Source organism: Tursiops truncatus, chromosome 11 (assembly GCF_011762595.2).
Source record: "Tursiops truncatus isolate mTurTru1 chromosome 11, mTurTru1.mat.Y, whole genome shotgun sequence".
In the NCBI taxonomy this organism is placed as follows: Eukaryota; Metazoa; Chordata; class Mammalia; order Artiodactyla; family Delphinidae; genus Tursiops; species Tursiops truncatus.
This window is the reverse complement of record NC_047044.1, coordinates 10,950,928-10,973,543: the sequence shown is the minus strand read 5'-3', so window position 1 is coordinate 10,973,543 and position 22,616 is coordinate 10,950,928. Positions and strand designations below refer to the sequence as shown.

Genomic DNA, 22,616 nt, shown 5'->3' with positions numbered 1-22,616 from the left:
GGTGGCGCAGTGATTAGGAATCCACCTACCAACACAGGGGACACAGGTTCAATCCCTGATCCGGGAAGATCTCACATGCCACGGAGCAACTAAGCCCGTGCGCCACAGCTACCGAACCTGCGCTCTAGAGCTTGCGAGCCACAACTACTGAGCCCATGTGCCACAACTACTGAAGCCCACGTGCCTAGAGCCCATGCTCCGCAAGAAGAGAAGCCACCACAATGAGAAGCCCACGCACCGCAGCAGAGCAGCTCCCCCACTAGCAGCAACTAGAGAAAGCCCACGTGCAGCTACAAAAACCCAACGCAGCCAAAAATAAATAAATATAAATAATTTTTTTTTTAAAAGAAGTGGAGCTGAACTCAATGCTTTACAGTCAGGTACTCAATAAATATTAAATGAAGCCAAATTCATCTCCCTGTACTGCATTCTGCTCCAATCCTACCTTAAAGAAGTCATTCACTTTTGTGGGAGGAGGGGCAGTCCCCCTTTTTTCTAGCAGAGATGTGCTTTTGATTTTTCCAGAGAATGATGGTCCCTGTGGTAGACTGTTAGTGTGGTGAGTCCCCAGTGAACCACTCCTGCTGATAGGAATACTCTTTGCAGCCACCTCCCACCATGAGCCTGGTTTGACCATATGTCTCTTTGACCACAGGGAACTTAACAAACCAGTGTTAAGACATGATAAGGTCTTACACATTGAGTCTTGTCTCCTTGAGAAGCTCCTTCTCAGAACGCAGTCAGCATGCCAGGAAGAAGTCCAAGCTGGCCACAGAGGAGAGACGACACCCGACGAAGAGAAAGTGATGTCCAACAAGCCCCAAGCTGAGGCACCAGGCATGTGAGAAGAGCAGCCACCTTCGCAGCAGATGCCACGTGGAGCAGAACTGAGCCATACCCACGAAGCCCTGCTCAAACTGCACAGTCATAAGTAGGTAAATGATTATGGTCATTTTAAGCTACTAGGTTTTCGGCTGGTTTGGAACACAGCAAATGGTAAGTAACCCACAAGCAGAGCATGTTCTGAGAGTGCAAGTCAGGGACCTGTGGGTGGAGCGTGCTGTGGCTTGGAGACCCACCAGGTGATAAGCTTCAGGATGAGATGGTAGGCGTGACTGTCTAACCCGGAACCCCTTCTCTGGGGGATTCTTCCTTGGGGCCCCAATTCCCAGGTCCCTCCCCTGTTGTTACCAAGGGCCCTTATCGGTTCAAGGTGAGTTTGTCTTAAACAGTAGGAAGATGTCCAGGTGCACATTATAAGAAGTCCAGAGTTGGGGGGGGGTGGGCACTTCTGGCCAGGAGGGTGGAGCAGTTCAGTGAGGTCATGGGGGACTCAGATTGTGCTGCAGTGTCTGCAGTTCCTCCAGTCACAGGGTATCTGCCAGGACCAGTCTGCACTGCATGGCTCTTCACTCACTACAACAGGAGCAGGGAAGGCTCCCAAGCTTTCCCAGTACAGAAAAGAGTTTCCCAGAACGCTTCCTATGCGCACACCTTTCCTTGCATCTTACTGGTCCAAGCTGCGTCATATGTCCCTTTCTGAACCAATCACTTTGTGTGTAGGGGGAAGGGTTAGAATTCCCTGAGACCAATCAAAACTACTCCTGGATTGGAGAGGGCGTGGCTAGTTCTTCTGAAGTCCATTGGGTCTTGGGGAAGAAATAGATGTCTGGAAATAATTGGGGTTCTGCTAGGGAGGTCATGCAGGGTTAAGATCCAGCAGCGTCCACTATAGGAGCCCTCCACACAGGGCAAGGCACCCTGGGCTTGAGCAAAGTTCTACTCAGCTCTCACATCCTTTCCTGGAATTATGGGGGAAAGGTGTGTGTGTGTGTGTGTGTCCCCAGGAGGAAGGGCTGGGGGTAGTTTGGGTCCTTAGAGCGTCTGTCCTTCCTCAGTAGGTCTGTCCAGCACTGCACATTGCCCCTTCCCCCAACCTGAAGAGCGGCGCCAAGCAACGGCGAAGGTTCAGATGTGTGTCTCTCTTTATTAGCACTTTCTTTGAGTGGAGGGCGCCTCTTCTGGGTTGTATCTACAACTTCAAGTTCTTGCTTTTGCTCTTTTCTTTCTCATCCAGTGCTTTCTGCAAGTTCATGTTCACCGCATTTTTCCGGTGCCACCGTCCTGCAGAGAGCAGGGAAGGAACCAGCACAAATCACCCAGAGGACCTCTGAAGTGTCCAGGCCCCAGTGGTAACCCATATGTCTTCTGAACCCACCCCAGAGTTCTAGCTGCTGCTGTGGTCTCTCTCTGGACCTTGGGGCCAACACACCCTGCCCAGGGAGTGCCCACCTCCCACGCCCCCAGCTCCCCACCTACCCAGATCATCCGTCTTCCTGCCATGCCAGTGCTGTAAGTCCCTCACTGATTTCTCAATCACCTCAGGGGTGTAGGAGGCCTTCATGAGGCTCTTCATCTCCTGTGGGGCCCCTGTGGAACCCCATGAAGCAATCCCCAGAAGCCCCAAGTCAACAGAGTTCAGGTACTCCAGGGTTCCTATGTCAGTTTCCCCTGTGGATGGTGGATTGTGGAAGGGCAGGGTGTGGGGAGAGTTAGGCAGAGGGAGGCCGGCCTAGGCTCAAATACCAGCTCCATCATTTATGCACAGTGTGGCCTCAGACAAGACTTTAACGTCTCAGAGCTTTGGTCTCTTAATCTCTTCAAAGGAATAAAATGTTCTCGCGAGACTGGGAAGATTACGTTCATTGGAGCAGCTGGCACGTGGCAACTGATACCTGTATTTTCAGAAAATGTTTATGTCTGTGTGTAAAGTGAAAACACACACACGCAAGAAAAGAAGTTACCATGATCAAAAGTCAGAAAAATCATCAAACAGAGGACCAAATTCCAAAAGATAACAAGGATTTGAATGATCCGTTACAGAATATAAAATAAGTATCATTTAATGTGTGAAGTTGTGAAAAAGAGAATAAAAGTATAAGCAAAGAATAAGAAACTAACACAACATTGTAAAGCAACTATACTCCAATAAAAAATATAAAATAAACTAACATTGTAAAGCAACTATACTCCAATTAAAAAAAAATTAACACAACATTGTAAAACAACTATACTCCAATTTAAAAAAAATTAACACTACATTGTAAAGCAACTATACTCCAATAAAAATTAATTTTAAATAAATAAATAAATATATGAGAAAAGAATAAGAAACTATCGAGAAAGAACAGACAGATTAGTAAAAGAAGCAAATGGAATTTCAGAAATTAAACATAATAGTTGAAAGGCAATGGATGGTAAGAGGCCTGGGATTTGCTTCAAAATAAACTGGGGTGGGGCTTCCCTGGTGGTGCAGTGGTTAAGAATCCACCTGTCAATGCAGGGGACACGGGTTTGAGCTCTGGTCCAGGAAGATCCCACATGCTGCGGAGCAACTAAGCCCATGTGCCACAACTACTGAGCTCACGTGCCACAACTACTGAAGCCCGTGTGCCTAGAGCCCATGCTCCGCAACGAGAGAAGCCACCGCAATGAGAAGCCTGTGCATTGTAACCAAGAGTAGCCCCTGCTCGCCGCAACTAGAGAAAACCCGCGCGCAGCAAAGAAGACCCAACGCAGACAAAAATAAATAAATAAAATAAAATAAAAATAAATAAATAAATAATATATAAATAAACTGGGGTGGGAATGAATGGGTGAGTGGGTGGGAAAAAAGATGAAACAAGGTTAGTCTTGTATTGATAATTGTTGAAGCTGTATGATAAGTGCACCATGTATTTATTAAACTATTCTCTCTAAGTTTGAAAATTGACATCATAATGTTTAAAAACAAATTCAACAAACAGGTAAAAGAGCTGATTATATACAGCTGAGAAAAAATGGTAAACTGGTAGATATATCTAAAGAAATTAACTAGAATGCAGCACAGAGTGGGGAAATAATGATGTGGAAAATATGAAAAAACTGTTAAATGAAGATTAAATGAGAAGGCCTAACATATGTCTAATTGTAGTTCTGAAGGAGAGAGTGGAGAAAACGGGGAGGGACAATATGTGGAAAGCTAGTGGCTGGAATTTTTCCAGAATTGATGAAATATATGAATCCTTAGATTCAAGAATAACAATTCCCCAGTGAGTGTAGGTGAAAATAATTCCTTACCTAGGTACAACCAAGTAAAATTTAGAACACCAGAGACAAAGAAATCTTAGAAGTAGCCATAGAGAAAAGACAGATTAGTTACAAAGGATAACGAGTTTGATTAACCATCAAAGCCAGAAGGAAATTAATTGACATCATCAAAGCGCTTTACAGATAGAAATCAACAATCTAGAACTGTTTACAATAACTGTCTTCCAAGAATAGGATGAAATAAAACTTTTCTGAGCTTAAAATTTACCAACAACAGAATCTCACCCCAAATATCTTCTAAACAACATACGTCAGAAAGAAAAAAATAATCCCAGAAGGAAAATCTGAGATAAAAGAAGGAGTAGTAGGCAAAGAAAGTGGAAACCTTGAATACATCTAAATACACATCCATTACGATAACAGTACCAATGTTGAATATATGGGCAAAATAATGACTGTGATAGATAAGTGAAGATTTAACATATGCTAAGCACAGTTTTCATTCAAAACTTTACAGAACTTACTCACTGAATCAACCCTAAGAAGATGGGGGTGATTATTACCCCCATCTTGCTGTTGAAGTCACTGAAGCACAGAAAGGCTAAATCACTTGTCTAAAGTGACACAGCTGGTAAGTGAAAGACGGAGGACGCAACCCCGGACCTGTGGCTCCAGAATCCACAGTTTAAACTACTTTGCTGGGCTTCCCTGGTGGCGCAGTGGTTGAGAGTCCGCCTGCCGATGCAGGGGACGTGGGTTCGTGCCCCGGTCTGGGAGGATCCCACATGCCGTGGAGCGGCTGGGCCCGTGGGCCATGGCCGCTGAGCCTGCACGTCCGGAGCCTGTGCTCCGCAACGGGAGAGGCCACGACAGTGAGAGGCCCGCGTACCGCAAAAAAAAAAAAAAAAAAAAAAAACTACTTTGCTTATGTATAGTAAAAAAAACCCTGTAAAATAATAACATGTTAGCTGATATGGGGGGTGGAGAGAATAAATGTGAAGCTGTCCAGCATCCTTATATTGTTCAGAAAAGCTGGAATACCTTGATTAACTTTAGAATTTGCTAACTATGCATGTAAAAATGTCAAGATAGGGAATTTCCTGGCAGTCCAGTGGTTAGGACTCCACGCTTCCATGGTCGGGGAACTAAGATCCTGCAAGCCACACGGCGTGGCCATAAAAAAAAAAGTCAAAGATAACCACTGAGAGAATAGGAAAAGTAAGGACAAAAATTGGATTGGGGAAAAAGGGAAGCTCACTCAGATCCAAAACAAGGGAAGGAGAAAGAAAGCAGCCTAGAAAAATTAGGACAAATGGAAGATACAAAATAAGATCATAAAAATAAATCCGAATATATCAGTAATTAAAATAAATATAAATGGAGTAGGCCAACTGATTAAAAAACAGAGGCTCAGGCCACAGAAAATATTTTCCAGATATATATTCGTTAAAGCATATTTAAAGCAAAAGGACACAAAGAGGATAAACATGGAAATACAGAAAAAGATTAATACCACAAAAATACAAATCAAAGCAATCTGGTCATACTATACTAATATGGGACAAAATAGACTGTAAAGCAAAAGCACTATAAGAAATAAAAGCAGGGCTTCCCTGGTGGCGCAGTGGTTGAGAGTCCGCCTGCCGATGCAGGGGACACGGGTTCGTGCCCCGGTCCGGGAAGATCCCACATGCCGCGGAGCGGCTGGGCCCGTGAGCCATGGCCGCTGAGCCTGAGCGTCCGGAGCCTGTGCTCCGCACCGGGAGAGGCCACAACAGTGAGACGCCCGCGTACCGCAGAGAAAAAAAAAAAAAGGTGGGGAAAAGCCTCCTGGTGGGCTTCCCTGGTGGGGCAGTGGTTAAGAATCCGCCTGCCAATGCCGGGGACACGGGTTCGATCCCTGGTCCGGAAAGATCCCATATGCCACGGAGTAACTAAGCCCGTGCGCCACAACTATTGAGCTTCGTTTCTAGAGCCCACGAGCCACAACTACTGAAGCCACCCGCCTACAGCCCATGCTCTGCAACAAGAGAAGCCACCGCAATGAGAAGCCCGCGCACCGCAACGAAGAGTAGCCCCTGCTCGCCGCAACTAGAGAAAGCCTGTGCTCAGCAACAAAGACCCAACACGCACCAAAATAAATAAACTTATTTTTTAAAAAAATGCCTCCTAGTAATAATGTGAACTCTGGCCCCAGACTGCCAGAGTTCAAATCCCAATCCCAACCCTGACTATCCCTAGCTGTGTGCCCTTAAGCAAGTTACTTAACCTTTCCATGCCTCATTTTTTCTTTCTTTTAAAAAAAGGTGGGGGGGGGGGAATTATAGCACTATAGCATTCACTGTATAAGATTCTTGTGAGAATTAAAATGTACATGAAGTACTTAGAGCAGGGCTTGGTGAATGTTACATGTGACCCATAAATGTAGCCATTATTATTATTTAAAAATAGTTCCAAAGAATCTACAAACAAATTATCGGAATTAATAGGTGAGCTGAGTCAGTCTTCTGGATATAAGATTAAAGAACAAAACTTAAAATTGCCTCCATGTATACAAGCAGCAAAGTTAGAAAATGTGATTTTTCAAAAGTTACTAGGGGGAAGGGTAAGCTGCGACAAAGTGAGAGTGGCATGGACATATATCCACTACCAAACGTAAAATCGATAGCTAGTGGGAAGCAGCCGCATAGCATAGGGAGATCAGCTCCGTGGTTTGTGACCACCTGGAGGGGTGGGATAGGGAGGGTGGGAGGGAGGGAGACGCAAGAGGGAAGAGATATGGGAACATATGTATATGTATAACTGATTCACTTTATTATAAAGCAGAAACTAACACACCATTGTAAAGCAACTATACCCCAATAAAGATGTTAAAAAAAAGATACTATTTGCAATAAGCAGCAAAAAAATAGATAAATAAGAGATTCTTCAAAACAAGTCTAACGAAAAGCTGCATAATCTTTATAAAAAAAATGACAAAATGTTATTGATGGATATTGAAGGAAGATTGAAATTAACGGAGTTGTAGACCATACTCATGGATTGGAAAATTCATTATCATAAAGTGACAACTGTCCCTAAATTGAGCTGCAGGTTCAATGTTCTTCCAATCAAAATACCAACAGGGTTTTTCATGGAAATTGACAAGCTGATTCTAGAATTTATATGGAAGAGCAAAGAACCTAGAATAGCTAAGACATTAGCTGCTCCTGCTGCTGGTGATGGAGTGGTGGGGGGTGGGAACAGCCCAACCAGATATCAGACTACTTATAATACCTTGATAATTAAAAGTGTAATATTAAACCAGTGGGCAGAATAGAGAGCCTGGAAACTGATCCATGCACACAGGGAAACTTGATGGATACCAGCGGTACCACTGCAGGTCACTGGGGTGGGGGGAAAGATGAGGTTATTCAATAGAAGGTACTGAGACAATTGCTAATCCACATAAAGGAGGAATTAACAATGAATCTCTGCTTCACACTGAAAAGAGAAATCAACTCCAGATGGATTAAAGACTTAAATGTGAAAAGCAAAGCTAAATATTTTAGAAGACGATGTAAAAGATTATCTTTATGACTCAGCATGGCATAGGATTTCTTCAACCCACTCCTCCTGGAACCTTCTCTATCTCAGTAAATAACAATTCCATCTTTTCAGTTGTTCAGGTCAAAAACCTTGACATCTGGGCTTCCCTGGTGGCGCAGTGGTTAAGAATCCACCCACCAATGCAGGGGACACGGGTTCGAGCCCTGGTCTGGGAAGATCCTACATGCCGCGGAGCAACTAAGCCTGTGCACCAAAACTACTGAGCCTGTGCTCTAGAGCCCACGAGCCACAACTACTGAGCCCACGTGCGGCAACTACTGAAGCACGCGTGCCTAGAGCTTATGCTCCACAACGAGAAGCCCACGCACCACAACGAAGAGTAGCCCCCGCTCGCCGCAACTAGAGAAAGCCCGTGCGCAGCAACGAAGACCCAACGCAGCCAAAAAATTAAATAATTTAATTTATGAAAAACAAAAGAAAAACCTTGACATCAACCTTAATTCCTCTCTCACACACCCCAAATCCATTGATTAGCACATTCTGTTTGCTCTGCCTTACACACAGGGCCAGACTCCTCCTGCATCAGGTCACCTTCACCATTATCTCCCTGTGCCGCCGTACTGCACAATAGTATCCACTAGAGTCGTGCAATGCACCAGCCCTGCTCTCGAGACCAAGCCTCCATCATTAACCCCACCTGGATTTTTGCAGTCACCTCCTCACTGGTTTCCCTGTTTCTGCCCAGCTCCCTTACTTTTCTTCTCAGCATAGCAACAGTAGTGATCCTTTAACCTAAGTCAAACAATGCCCTTCTCTGCTTAAGACCTTCCCGTGGCCTTCCCCACCTAGCCCGTTTCCTCTCTGATTTCCTCTCCCTTGTCTAGCCACTGCTGTACCTCCCCAACCTGGAGCAGCAAAGGCCAAGATCTGGGCGGGTGGAAACGGAGGGGGACACATGGGTGAGGCACACTGACAGTTGGGTGCAGAGAGCAACGCCCTAATTTGTAGCGCTTGCCAATTTGTGGAGTGCCAATGCAGTTGACCCTTGAACAACATGGGTTTGAACAGCTCGGGTCCACCTATGTGTGTATTTTTTTTCCATAAATGTAGTACCTGTATGTTCCTTTTATAGATCTTTTATAGATCTAAAAATTAACTAGGCATGGGGAAAGTTTGTGTTTGGTAGGAAGTCACAATACATGGGATCAAAAGAACTAGGGTTTGAGTCCTGATTCTATCCAAACTATCTCAGCTTCCTGGCCTTGGGTGAATCATTTATCAGTTCTTTTGTTTTTGAGTCAGAGATAGCAGTACTTGGATTTTTGACTGTGGGGTGGTGTAGGCACCCCTGACTCCCCCGTTGTTCAAAGGTCAATTGCACGACCACGGCCAATTTTAAGATCGCTCATGATGCCAACAGTTCAGTAAAATTTAACAATCGACTCTTAGAAGCTGGAGCAAGCTGGTTTGCACTGGTTCCCAGGGTTTGCCCCCTTGACACAGTTGTGTTTCTCAGGCTGGGTGAGGGGTACACAGACGCTTTTTATATCATTCTTTTAAATGTATGTAAACATCACCATATAAAGGCCTACGTAAGAACTACTGAGTGATCATTGTTAAAGACAAGTGGAAAGGCCGATTCCTGAGGCCCAGAACAGGACAATGTGAGCTGTATTCTCTCTCCTCTCCCCAAGCACCACCCCTTCTTCAAGCTCAAAGGAAAACCCAGAAAGGCTTCCAGTGGCTGTCTGGTTCCTCGGGTGATGGGGCTCTGAGCCAGGTAGGAGGTTTACCAGGCCCTGGGGACACTGGAGAAGGCATGGAGTAAGGATGGAGGAAAGAAGGGGGCCAGGAAGACTTGACCTTTTGCAATGAGGTCAAACTAGAACGTGGGGCCGGAGAGAAGCCACCACTTGCTGACCAAGGACCGGCATCCGAGCAATCGGTTAAACGCTTGGGAACGGGGTCCTAGCTCCGGAGGTGACCCAGTGCCAGGAAAAGACTCTGGGACTTTGGAGGCAGAAGAAAAACCTGGATTTGAGTTTCACATCCACCTCCTACTACTCTGGGCAAATTGTTTCCCATCTGCCTGTGATAGGGAGCTAGGAGCACTCCCCTGACAAACAGGACCGAGGGGGACCCAGAGGACACATTGCAGATGTCCGGGCCTCCGACCCACACTTTGGCCCAGAGGTGCCACCAGTGGGATCCAAGAAAGAAAAGGGCTGGCCTGTCAGCTACTAATCACTCACTGTGGGAATTCCCTGGCGATCCAGTGGAATTCCACTGCAGGGCGCACAGGTTTGATTCCAGGCCTCAAGGCTCAGCAAAAAAATTAAAAAAAGAGGACTCACTGGGGGCTGCAGGCCAAGCGCCTGCACAGAATCCTGCCATGTTATTAGCCCCGTTGTACCAGGAAGATTGGCTGAGGTTAAGGATCCTGCCCGAGGCCACACCCATCGGCTGAGCTGACCTTTGAACACAGGAAGCCTGGTACTGTCACTGTAACCAAAGGTGGCCAGACCAGGGGTGCCCCGGCCTCCTCTTGGCAGATTAAGACGCCAGAGGGACAGGGAGAGTAAGGGCTGACTGCCAACTGTATAGTGAGGACAGACTCGCCAGGGGACTGGACATTCCCAGCACTCGGCGTAGAGCCTGGCACAGAGGAGGCCCTTGGTGGCCGTGAAATGAGTGTCCCTGGAGATGTATTCTGGGGTCTTAGATTCCTTTGGGGGTCCAAGTCCTCCCTCGCCTAGTGCCTTGGGGACTATGGGCGTTCACAACCCCCACCCTTGCCCTTCAGCCTGACCTTGAAACAAGTTTGACCGCATGTTGTAGCCCAGATCATAGTAGCCTGAAAAGACGGAGGTGATTTCAGTGGGACTCTGGATCCTGCTAGGCCGTGAGCTTGCCCTTTTCTGGCCCTCCAAGGCTTCACCAATGGCCCTTTGAGCCTGAGTAGGGAGGGAGGGAGGGAGGGAGGAGAGACAAGGGGTAGAGAAGCAGCATCAAGTCCCCTATCTCCCCTCTAACTTCTCCTGCCTCTGACCCTGCCTCCACCACCCTCACCCCACCCTTAGCCTGCAGCCTTCAACCTACTCCCAACCTACACCCTTCAGCTGGCATAGCTGAAGTCCCTCCACACTCCCACATCAGCCCACCTCCCACATGGGCCTCGGGCATCAAGCATGAGAACGATCATGAACGCTTCTCCCTACATTGGGTACGTACTGTAGAACATCACCAGGGGACATCTTTATAAGATGATATTATTCCTACATTTTATAAATAAGGAAACTGTGCCTCAGGGCGGGGACTTGCCCATCACATAGCCTTGCCTACTACAATGGAAGCGTCACACAAGTCAACTCTAGGTGGTCCTTATATTTCACCAGGGGCAGCTCCTTCCTTGTACCAATGGGGAAACTAAGGCTGAAATTAAGGTTGAGCTCAGGCCTAAGGGCCATTAAACCTGGGTTTGGGTCCCAACTCTGCTGTCTACCAGCTGCTGATTTGGGCAAGTCTTTGCTCCCCTCTGGGCCTCAGTTCCCCAACTCATAAAATGAGGGTGGGGGCAGAACTGGGTGGCCTTTGCAGTAGCTTCCAGTTCTGATATTTGCCGGCCTGATGACACTTGTGATCTGGGTCACAGCTGGATTAAAAAAAAACAAAACAGATCTCTTGATTTAAGCCCAGGACCACGATGGCCAAAGAGAGAAAGGGCACCTTCCCGAAGCCAGGAGGTGCAGTGAGAGATAGTGACCATACAGCCAACCTCAAGTTGGGACAAGATCCTCCAAGTGGGGCAGGGAGTTTAGGATTGTGACCTCCCAGACTAGCAGGTTGTGAGGCGGGGTGAACCCCCACCTTAAGATGACAAAATGAAAGGGGGCCCCGCCCATAGCCTTTGTGACCCTGGCTCTCCTGCTTGCTCTGTGTGACCCTGGGCAGATCGTATCACCTCTCTGAGTCTCAGATTTATCATCTGTTAAAAAAGGAAGCAATGACTCCTGCCTGGCCTGCTGCTCAATGTAGTCACCATGAGGGTTGAGACAGTGGCTTTGAAAATACGACTCAAAATGCCAGAGCAGGTGACCATTTGACCAGAAATGGCAGATAAGTTTCATCTCGACTTTCAGGGGATCAGCATTGAGTTCCTAGAATGATGTACCAAGTGGGAAAAAGTGCCAGAATCGATTAGTGATGTCTGCCATGAATGCGGGCTAGGAGAGTTATGGAATGCATGCTGTGTATTTGCCAGCCTGATCTAGTCTAACTGCCTCACTTTACAGATGTAGAGACTAGAGCTCAGAGAGGAGAAGTAACTTATCCAAAGTCTTTCAGTATTCTGGGGCAGAGCCAGGATTCAAACCCAAGTCTTCTGATTTCCAATCAATCCTGTCCCCTTTAGGAGACTTGAGCTAAAAGCATCTATTTCAAACACAAGACTTCTAACTGCAGAGTCATTATGGGCCAAGGCTCCAGAGTCTGCTAGCCAGTTTGGATCCTGTTTAAGTTTGGTTGATTTACTTACGCCTGTTAAGCCTTGGGCTTCTAATCCATAAAATGAGGATAATGATAGTACCTCCCTCACTGGGAAGATTGAACGGTGAGATGTGAAGACTAAACAGTGCACGGGATCCGGCACAGAGCAAGTGCTCAGTAAACACTACTTTCTGATGATATTATTACAGGGACTCTGTACTCAAGAGCAGCTTCCTTAGGGGTCCTCATTCTCAGTCTCCCTGCATGACCCTCCTGCCGCCCTTAGCCTCCTGTGCCCATTCTGACACCTGCTCTTCGGAGATCAGCTGGTCCACCACGTTGCTCCCAAACTTGTGACGAATGTTGTTGGGAATACTGCTGCTACTCTGGCCCTGTGCCCCCAAGTTGGGGTCTTCCTCCAGCCCCTGGCACGGCTGAGCCCCCTCTCGGAAGGAGGCCCTCCTCTCCCTCGAGGAGGGTCTGTAGCTCTCCTTCTTCAGGGACCCCGGCTGTGAGTCCCTCTGGGGAGAGTCCTGGCTGATAGCCTTCAGGGATGGAGGCCGGATCTCCTCCAGGGAGGCCTGCCCGAGGGAGCTGCCTCGGGGGCTGTGTCCTTGGTACATGGATGGCTGTGGGGAGACTGGGAGCTGGTACTTGAACTTGGAGGTATCCAGTGGGCTACGGGCAGTTCTCCGGGGGTCCGTGTCCTGCTGGCCTTCCTTGCTGTTGTTCAGATGGGCCCTGGTCAAAGTGGTTGTACCTAAAAAGGGAAGAGAGAAGGAAGGAAGGAGAGGAGACAGACAGATGTAGAGAGTGGAGGGCAGGAAGGAAGACGGTGATGGGGGTGGGGGTGGAGGGAACAGACAGACACGGAGCCGCAGGGATCCAGAGCAGGAAAAAAGACAGGTACGGAAAGAAGTCATGGGAGCCAGAAGCATGGGTGAGAAATCAGGAGAGAGACCAAGGGAGAGGGTAGTTCGGCCTGCCAAGCCTCCCGCTGGACAGGGCAGCCCTCATTGTTTCTGACAATAGGGACTGCAGCCCAAGCCTGACCAGCCTTGAGGCTAGCTGTGTGACCTTCAGCAAGGGCTGTGACCTCTCTGTGCTTTAGTGAACCTGGCTCCATTTGGGTAGTTCCCTTCCCCACCATGAACCCCCCCAGCAATCCAGTCAGGAAAACCAGCAGCTGTGGAAGCTGGCAGAGGGCATCCCTCAGCGTGGCCAAGTCACACGGCTGGAAAAGTACTAGAGCTGGATTGAGCCAGCCTTTGCTCCCCATTTAGAGCTGCTCCCCAGCCCCACTTCCCTCCTCTGTTCTCCAGCTAATGGAGCGGTGTCGTCCCAGCTGCTTCCGGGCTCTCCCACCTCAACTGCTCCCCTCCCCTCCCCCCACCCCACTCCTGCCCTGACTCCCAGTTCCGAGGATCTCCCGTTCCCAGCTTACAGGTCTTCTCCTCATTCTCTTCCCCCATCCCTGGCTCCAGCCAAACAGACCGCCACTTCTGCCCCACCACACCCTGCGATGTCCAACCTCCCAGCGTCTGCTCAGGCTAGTTCGCTGCCCGGAAGGCCAGCCCCTCTTTTTCCCTAAGTCAAAATCCTACTGCTTGGGCTTCCCTGGTGGCGCAGTGGTTGAGAGTCCGCCTGCCGATGCAGGGAACACGGGTCCATGCCCCGGTCCGGGAAGATCCCACATGCCGCGGAGCGGCTGGTCCTGTGAGCCATGGCCGCTGAGCCTGCGTGTCCGGAGCCTGTGCTCCGCAGCGGGAGAGGCCACAGCAGTGAGAGGCCCGCGTACCGCAAAAAAAAAAAAAAAAAAAAAAAAAAATCCTACTGCTTCCTTCCAATGCAGCCCCACCAGGAAGTCCCCCCTGACACCCACCCCAAGCTGCCAGGGCCATCGCCTCCTCTCAGCTCCACAACTCTGTCCCCAGCACGCTCTACAAGTCTGTCTGGATTTTCCCCTTCTCCATCCTTGTGAGCTACAAACCCTCTCATGTCTCTCCTCCATGCGGAAGGGGAGTCACTGAGGCAGGTCCACAGGTGAGTCAGTCCTGGGCCTCCCTCAGCACCCCCCAGAGCCCTGTGTACCAGAGATGCTGGTGACACCCATCAGTGAGCGAGTGAATGAATAGATGGCTGCAGGGGTGTCAGACCCAGGGTCACCCTGCACCCCATCAGTTCTAAAATGTCCTTCCTTCTCATGTTAGCATCGCTGACATCAGGCTGTGTCTGACAATCAATGGGCCCTGGTCTAACCAGAGATGTTTTCTTTCTTAGTGACAGGTACGTAACAGTGCTTCTTACAACCCACTGGATGGAGACTTAAAATACACATTTTGAATAATGTTTTACACATTATAATACCCAAGTAATATGTAAACTCTTTCTTACTGGGCAAAATATAGAAAACGAGTCAGTCCCCACCCTCTCCCCGCTTCCAGCCATGCCCACAATCCTCAATCCCAGGTTATAGCTGTAAGCTTATTTGAAGAGCTTCCCTCCCAGACGTTCTAGGTGGGTCCTAGCGCTTTTGAAAGATGCATAGTTTGGCTTCACTTTGGTTTCCAAATGCGATCAGATTCCATGTATTGCTTTGTAACTTGCTGTTTAAAAATTTAACACTGTGCCTTGGGGATCTCTTCTTGGCCACAAACACACACCTAACTTTCCTTTCAAACCGTGCAGGCTTTAGCGACTGCCCTGCCGGTGGATGTCCAGGTTTCTTTTTCAGAGAAAGCCGCTGGAAATGGCAGGTTTTGCCAGCCACAGAGGTTTTTATTTCAAGCCCCCCGTGCCCACCCATGGGGGCTGCAGACCCTTCCCCAGGGCAGTAGAGACAGAGAAAGCTGAGGTCCAGGCCTGCCCGCTTCCTCCTTGCCCTTCTCCTCCCCACCATCACCTTTTGTCATCGACACAAAAGAGGAAAAACCTGTTCCCCAGAGACCAGACTGCCTACCCTCCCTCCCATCCTGGGTTCTGCCCCCACAAGCAGATAGCCGAGCAAAGGGGCGCTTCTGCGGACAACTAAGGCTTCCAGGATGGGGACAGTGACCCTTCTCAAAAGAATGGAGGCAGAGAGCATTAAGACCACTCACCACCAGCCCGGTCAACCACGGCCCCTCCCTGTGCTCGTGGGGAGACTGAAGCCCAGCGCAAGCCTGGGCTCCTGAGCCCATAGGTCTCAGGGCTCGGGACTCCAGGATCCGTGCTCCCATCTCTCCCAGGCTGTGCTCCTGCCCGCCTCTAAACACAGCGAATGTAAATTGTCTGCTCACCCTCCACCTGCCCTTTGGGCTTAGGAGCGCTCTAATGGCCAGGACCGTGTCTTGTGTCCCCTGGCTCAGAGAGTCAATACCTTCACCAATTCAGCCATCGGCGAGCACCTACTGTGTGTCAGTGCTGTGCTAGGCACTGGGGCCCCAACAGTGAGCTAACTGGGTCAGCCCCCGTCCTCTTGGGCTTAAATGTTTGTGGAATGAATGAATGAATGTCTGTCTGTAGCTGGCATCCAAGAATCTCAGTGCAGTCCCACGCTTCCTCCACTCCCTTCCCCTGTACAATGGGCAGAGTTCATCCTGCTTTACTTGCTGTTGTGAGGATCAAGCGATCAGTCATCAGAGTTCTCCAAGCTGCGTCATTTATCAGAATCCCCGGCAGGCACTCATTAGAAATACAGATTCCTGGGCCCCTCCTAGAGCTGCTGCAGCAGAATCTTCCTGGGAGAGGCTGGGATCTGAGTGTTTAACTAGGCCTCCAGGTCATTCGGGTCTTTGGAGAGAGCTTCCAGCAGGAGGCTTGCCCCAGCGTCCCTCTCTCCACATCCCACCCGCCAGCCCCAGCTGCCAGCCCCTCACCCGTGGGGACCTTTCTCAGAGCTGACCTGACCCAGTCATTCCTACATGGAAACCCTTCCCCTCGTACTCAGGGCAGAGGCCCTGCCCTTGGGATCGGTCCCAGGACCCCAGCCCAGCCTCCTTGCCCACCTCCCTTCTCCAGCCTTCAAGCCATATTGAATTTCATTCAGCTTCACCAAATCACCAGCCCACTCTAACTTCCAGACCTTTGCCCGCACTATTCCCCAGGCCTGGGACACGCTTTTCTCCCCTCCTTGGGCCACACCACTCCCTGCTTTTGGCTCACTCAGGACCTACATGGACCTTCCACTCACAGAGACCAGGCCCCTGCTGTGTTCTCCCATATCCTGCCTTTCTGGTGCACAAAGGGTTGCTGCTTTGCCCCTGAGCCTTGAGAGTGAAGCCAGCAGGACCCTGTAGGGCCCTCCTGGGCACAAAAGCCTTTCTGGGTTCCCCCTTTCTTATTTGCAAGTTAAAGGCTTCAGCCACCCTAGACCTTCCCTGAGTTCCTAAGGGCAGATTCAAACAACTGCTACTCAGGGAGAGGAAGGAATGCGGAAACAAAGGAGGAACCATCCAGAAACAATAGTGCAGGGAATTCCCTGGAGGTCCAGTGGTTAGGATTCTGCACCCTTGCACGGGTTCAATCCCTGGTCCGGGAAATAAGATCTCACAAGCCACGTGGTGCAGCGAAAAAAAAGAAAAGAGCAATAGTGCAGTGATTAAAGCAGGGTCCTAGTTCCTCCTCGAGCGATGTACATAACAATATCTTCCAGTTCTTCTTCAGGAACTAAGGTGCCAACGCAGGTGGAGGACGGTAAGTTCAGGCCAAGCACAAGACTCCTGGAGCACCGCCCTGCTACCTCACCACCAGCCAATCAGAAGGAAGCCACACACCCTGCAGCCCTCACCCTAAATTTTGCCTATAAAAACTTCTCCCCGAAAACCATCAATGAATTTGGGGGTTTTGAACATGAGCCACCCATTCTCCTCGCTTGGCCCTGCAATAAAACTTTCTCTGCTCCAAACTCCGATGTTGCGGTTCGTATGGCCTCCCTGTGCCTCGGGCACGTGAACTTGTGTTCGGTTACAAGAGGGGACACTGCAGTGGGGTCATAATCCCCAGGCCTGGCAGATGGGAGAGGCTCAGCAATACTGCCCTCTCTTTCCTTCTGTCTTCGAACGGAAGCCCTGAGGAAGTTAGGGCCACGCGGTGGGTCTGGAGGCCAAAGCAAGACTGAGGGAGGGGGGAGGGGGCTGGTCTCTGCTGCCCCCAGGGGGTCCCTCCAGAAGTCCTGCACGTGCATTCAGCATGTCCCTGGTCCCCCGTCCTACCTGCTTTGTGGTCCAGCTCCATCAGCTCTTGCTCTGCGACAGGTAATTCCAAGCTTAGCTCTGCAGACAAAGAAATACACACGGTCATCTCAGATGACAGAGAGGGCTGAACAGGACGGCCTGTGACCGTCTGCCCAGCCCCTGACCAGAGGTCCCTCCGTGCTGCTTCCAGTGCTCTCAGGTACCCAGGAGCCCCCGCCCCATCCACCCACCACCCCTGGCACTGGGCCTGCTTCCTCGACCCTTGCAGGCTGTGCTGTCTGTGGAAAGCCCTGGTCACCCCCATCACCTGTGCCTCAAAGGCCCTTCTCAAACAGACTGGGGGCCTGGGACTCCCCTTCTTCCTTTGCAATCCTTTTCTTCTATAATATTTTCTTCCCCATCTGTACCACCCAACACTCCCCTAGGAGCCCCCAGCAGACCCCTTGCTGGGAGGGGCATTGCCCCAAGCCCACCATCCTGGTGACTGTTTGCCTCTCTGCAAATAGGATTTTGCCCGTTCTTTTTTTTTTTTTTTTTCCCCCCACCCCCCACCCGCCCTGCCCTACAACTTTTTGTTTGCCCGTTCTTTTACCAGCTGGTCATTCAAGGAAAGGAACCAGCTTGGCCAAGGTGGAGGAGAGCCAAGAGCAGGAACGGACTCTGGGATGATCTCAGCCTTTCCTCCAAAGAACAGGCCTTTGGGTCAAATTAGAGTGCCAGCTCTGGCATCTTCAGAAGCCCCTGCAGCTTTCAAGTTTGGGTTCCTTTTTCCTAGGTCATCTTTTTCTTATTCATATTCTCTTATTTTATTGAATGTGTTTTTTTAAAGGCTTCTGTGAATTTTGTAATTCAACTAGGATAAGACAGTTTATTGTATAATTGGATAAGGAAAGCATAGAAGCAGCAAGTCAGAGCTGGAAGGGATCTTTGAGATTAGCTAATCCAGTCCCTTCATTTTATTTATTTATTTATTTATTTTTATAAATTTATTTATCTATTTTATTTTTGGCTGCGTTGGGTCTTTGTTGCTGCACAAGGGCTTTCTCTAGTTGTGGCAAGCGGGGGCTACTCTTCGTTGCAGTGTGTGGGCTTCTCATTGCAGTGGCTTCTCTTGTTGCAGAGCAAGGGCTCTAGGCACACGGGCTTCAGTAGTTGTGGTGGGGGGTCTCAGTAGTTGTGATGCACGGGCTTAGTTGCTCCGCAGCATGTGTGATCTTCCTGGACAAGGGCTCGAACCCATGTCCCCTGCATTGGCAGGCGGATTCTTAACCACTGCGCCACTAGGGAAGCCCCAGTCCCTTCATTTTACAGGTAAAGAAACTGAGGTCCCAGGGAGAAGGAGTGACTTGTCTGAGGTCACCCAGCAAGTTGGTCTGCTGGTAAACTCAGAGCAGGTTAAGAATCAGATGAATTTTGAAAAGTCACCAGGCAAAACACCCTATTAATTCTGACTTGTTTGGTGATTGTGCAGCTTCTGATATGACTTTTCATGAGCCTTATCCTCCTGGTATTCATACACTATGTTCCCCTCCTAACACTTGAGTGTGGGCTGGACCTAGTGACTTGCTTCTGATCAAAAGAATATGACAGAAGTGAGAGGATGTCACATCCAGGATTAGGTTAGTGACTTCTGTCTTGTTCACACTCTTCCTCTGGTCTCCTTGCCCTGTTTGCTCTGATGGAAGCAGTACCATGTTCTGAGGTGCCCTACAAAAAGACTCATGTGGAAAGAACTGAGGGAGGCCTTTGGCCAAAGCTAGTAAGGAACAGAGACCCTTATTCCAATATCCTCAAAGAACTGAATGAGGGACTTCCCTGGTGGTGCAGTGGTTAAGAATCTGCCTGCCAATGCAGGGGACACGGGTTCTAGCCCTGGTCCGGGAAGATCCCACATCCCGTGGAGCAACTAAGCCCCTGTGCCACAATGACTGAGTCTGAACTTTACAGCCCGTGAGCCACAGCTACTGAAGCCCACGCACCTAGAGCCTGTGCTCTGCCACAAGAGAAGCCACCACAATGAGAAGCCCACACACTGTAACAAAGAGTAGCCCCTGCTCACTGCAACTAGAGAAAGCGTGCACACAGCAACGAAGATCCAATGCAGCCAATAAATAAATAAATAAAATTTAAAAAAAAAAGAATGAATGAATCCTACCACCTGAATGGTTCCTCCCCAGTTGAACCTTGATATGAGAATACAGCCCACCTGACACATTAATTGTAGCCTATGGTAGACCCTGAGCCAGAAGACCTAGTCAAGCCACACCCAGGATCCTGATCCATAGAAACTGTGAGATAATAAATTTGTATTTTTTTAAGCATTTAAGCCACCATTTTAAGCCGCTAAGCTTTGTGGTGATTTTTTAAATGCAGCAATAGATAATATGTATTTTGGTGCCAAGAGTGGGATGCTGCTGTAACAAACACCTAAAAATGTGGGAGTGGCTTTGGAACCAAGCAGTCAGTGGAGCCTGGAAGGAATTTGAGCAACATGATAGAAAAAGCCCAAATTGCCTTAAACAGACTATTAGTAGAAGTCTGGTCTTAGAGGATGCTGCCAGTGCAGGCACAAAAGGAAGTGAGGAAGATGTTCTTAGATCCTGGAGGAGGACTGGTCCCTGTTACGTAGTGGCAGAAACATGGTGACTCTGTCATCAGCAGTTATGTGGAAAGCAGAATAAGTGACTAATGAACTGGGTGATCCAGTGAAGATTTCCAAGCAAAGTATTGAAGGTGCCTCCTGGCTTCTTCTTGATGCTTGTAGTGAAATGTAAGAAGAGAGAGAGAAATTTGAAGGAAGGACTGTTAAATAAAAATGAGGCAGGACTTAGTCATTCTGGAAATTCTCATCCTCTCCAGATGTCAAAAGATACTAAAATTAAGAAATAGCTTCAGAGGACTGTTGGTAAAATGTAGCCAAGGCTGTGACTATTTGTTACATCCTTAGAAAGATGAAAGATCAGAGTATTATTCAGTCCCACAAAAGGCCCTTTAAAGAGATAAGGACGTGCCTCACAAATCCTCTTAATGGAATAGGGCCTCTCACAAGTTTAAGGATGCTCTCCATCAACAGAAGCCCCAGTGGAAAAGAATGTGACTTTTGGCTAATGGAGAGAATCCCTGTAAGTTTCACAGCTTTTGAGAAAAGTATATTGGTGAAAATACTGACAACATGGAGTGAAAGGGACAGAGAGAGTACAAAAGGAAAAGAGATCAGTGAACTCCCAAATTCTACTGGCAGAAAACAGTCTGAGAAAACTACTCAGCTGCAAACATGTGCTCCCTTAAAAAAAAAAAAAGATATTGTATCAAGTAAAAGCAAGAGTCCATACATATGGCAGAGCAGAGAGCATGGACAATTATCTCCAAACCTTGAAAAATCAAGGGAAGTCCAACATTTGCCTGACTGGATTTCAGAATTGCTATGGACCAGTGAATACCTCATGTCTGAATTTTCCTCATTTTTGAACAGGAATATCTATAGCTCTTATCCTATATCTGCCACACCATTGTACGTTGGGTGCGTTCAGGCAGATAGCTTAGTTTCACAGGTCTACTGATAGAGAAGAATGACACGCAAGGAGCCTCATCCACACCCGGACCCGATTTCTAGGGCCAGATTCTAAAATTGAAGCTGATGCTGTAATCAGATGAGACTTCTGGAGCTCTTGGGAGGGGATGGATGTATTTTGCATGTGGAAGGGATATTTATCATCGGAGGCTAGAGGGTGGACTGAGGTGGGCAGTAACATGGCTCCCAGTGACCCTTAATTCCTCAGTATTTACACACTTGTGTAATTCCATCACTTCGAGTATGGGCTGAACCTACTGACTTGCTTCTAACCAGTAGAATATGGTGAAAATGATGGGATGCCACTTCCAAGATGAGGTTATAAGATTGTGACTTCTGTCTTGTTCACACTCTCTCTGGCTCTTCTCGGCTCTTCTTGCACTGATGGAAGCAGTTTCTTTGTTGTGAGCCGCCTTCTGGATAGGCCCACGTGGCAAGGAATTGAGGGCCTCTTGCCACCAACTCGAGAGGAACTGAGACCCTCAGTTCAACAATCTGAGGAATTAATCCTGGCCATGGAAAGGGCCCTTCTCTAGTTGAGTTTTGAGATGAGACCAAAGCCCTGGCCAATATTTTGATCACAGGCTGTGAGAGACCCTGAGACAGATGGCCCGTTGAAGCTAGATCTGTATTCCTGACCCACAGAAACTATGAGATAATGAATGTTTTCTTAAGTCACTAAGTTTGGGGTGACTTGTTATACAGCAGGAGATGACAAATACAGCTCATGTATTAAGTATTCTCACATCTAGTATATTAGTCTCTCTTCACAAGGACTCAGTGAGGTGTTTGGAGAAAGTATTAACTCACCCTCTTTCACAGTTGGAGAAAATGAGGCTCAGAAGAGAAATAGGACCTCACCCAGGTGGTGCTGAAACCAAGCCCCACTTCTATCTCCTTCAAGTTCTCTTTCTGCTCCTGTCCCCATTCCCCATCCCCAGCCACCCACCTGATGTGTCCACAGGAGCTGCCCATCTGCCCCAATAGCACCCTCAGTCCAGAGTGGCCTGGACTGGCTTGAACGGAAGTGTAAACTCACGTCAGTTTCTGATTTGGAGAGAAAATCCCAAGAGACGTCGGGTCAAGGAGGGAGGGAAAGAAGATCCTGTTACGGTCTGAGCATTCCACTCACAAGCAACTCTGAATAGAGAGAAGGAAGATGAAGCCCCATGTCCTGGCAGACCCCTGGCCCACCTCAAGGTCCCTGCCTCACCTCTCCACTCTCTCTCATAATGTCAGAAAACCGTGAACCACCCTGGTGTGTGCGGAAACCCAGGAGTGCAGATCTGCGCAGCACAACTGCTGCTGGAGACCAGTGGATGGTTGCTGGAGGGCAGCCCCCCACAGTGCACTGGAGTTGCCATGGCAATCACTGTACACAGGGCTCTGTTACCTCAGCGGAATGATAGGCCCACCCTGGGGAACAGAGGCAGGGAGAGCCAGGACTAAGAGGGCAACAGGGGGCTTCAGGTGTTGTTTACTCTCTCATCCCCTAAAAATGTCCCCTGAGTATTCACCACAGGCTGGGTTCCGTGCCAGGCAGAGAGGGCTCAGACGCCGTCAGGTGTGAAAGATGTTCTTGGGATTACAAAGCATTAAGTAGAGGGAGTGATTAGTCATTTCTGTGAAATGCCCAGCACATTCCCTGGCACAGAGTGAGGTGTCACCTGTAATTCTTAGCCAACCCCACAAGTGATTCATCAGCAAGTCCTGCAAAATACACCAATCTCAGACCCCTTTACCCACCT

General features: G+C 48.7%; 1 protein-coding gene across 3 annotated transcripts; it reads right to left on the bottom strand.

The window, feature by feature from the left end:
* Positions 1–1,973: 1,973 nt before the first annotated feature.
* CIMIP4 (ciliary microtubule inner protein 4) lies at positions 1,974–22,196 on the bottom strand. Of its 3 annotated transcripts, XM_073788212.1 has the most exons (7): positions 22,082–22,196; positions 21,908–22,008; positions 17,316–17,375; positions 12,432–12,883; positions 10,448–10,592; positions 2,320–2,430; positions 1,974–2,124 (listed from the first exon to the last, which is right to left on the bottom strand). In XM_073788212.1, exons 3-7 carry the CDS (start codon positions 17,335–17,337, stop codon positions 2,033–2,035), a joined length of 822 nt encoding a protein of 273 aa, XP_073644313.1. In that variant the 5' UTR covers positions 17,338–17,375; positions 21,908–22,008; positions 22,082–22,196; the 3' UTR covers positions 1,974–2,032. The 3 variants fall into 3 exon arrangements, with proteins under 3 accessions (XP_073644313.1, XP_019807630.2, XP_073644312.1); XM_019952071.3 differs by lacking the exons at positions 17,316–17,375; positions 21,908–22,008; positions 22,082–22,196 and having other exon boundaries at positions 12,432–13,900; XM_073788211.1 differs by lacking the exons at positions 2,320–2,430; positions 17,316–17,375; positions 21,908–22,008; positions 22,082–22,196 and having other exon boundaries at positions 12,432–13,904.
* Positions 22,197–22,616: the final 420 nt, after the last annotated feature.

Coding starts and splice junctions, on each gene's coding strand:
- CIMIP4 (XM_019952071.3), bottom strand. CDS start 13,061: ATGCTTCTGGCTCCCATGACTTCTTTCCGTACCTGTCTTTTTTCCTGC. Junction 10,593..12,431: donor AGCTGATCTCCGAAGAGCAG/GTGTCAGAATGG, acceptor CTCCCTACTCAG/GCTCAAAGGGCCATTGGTGA. Junction 2,125..2,319: donor CAGGAAGACGGATGATCTGG/GTAGGTGGGGAG, acceptor TGCTCTCTGCAG/GACGGTGGCACCGGAAAAAT.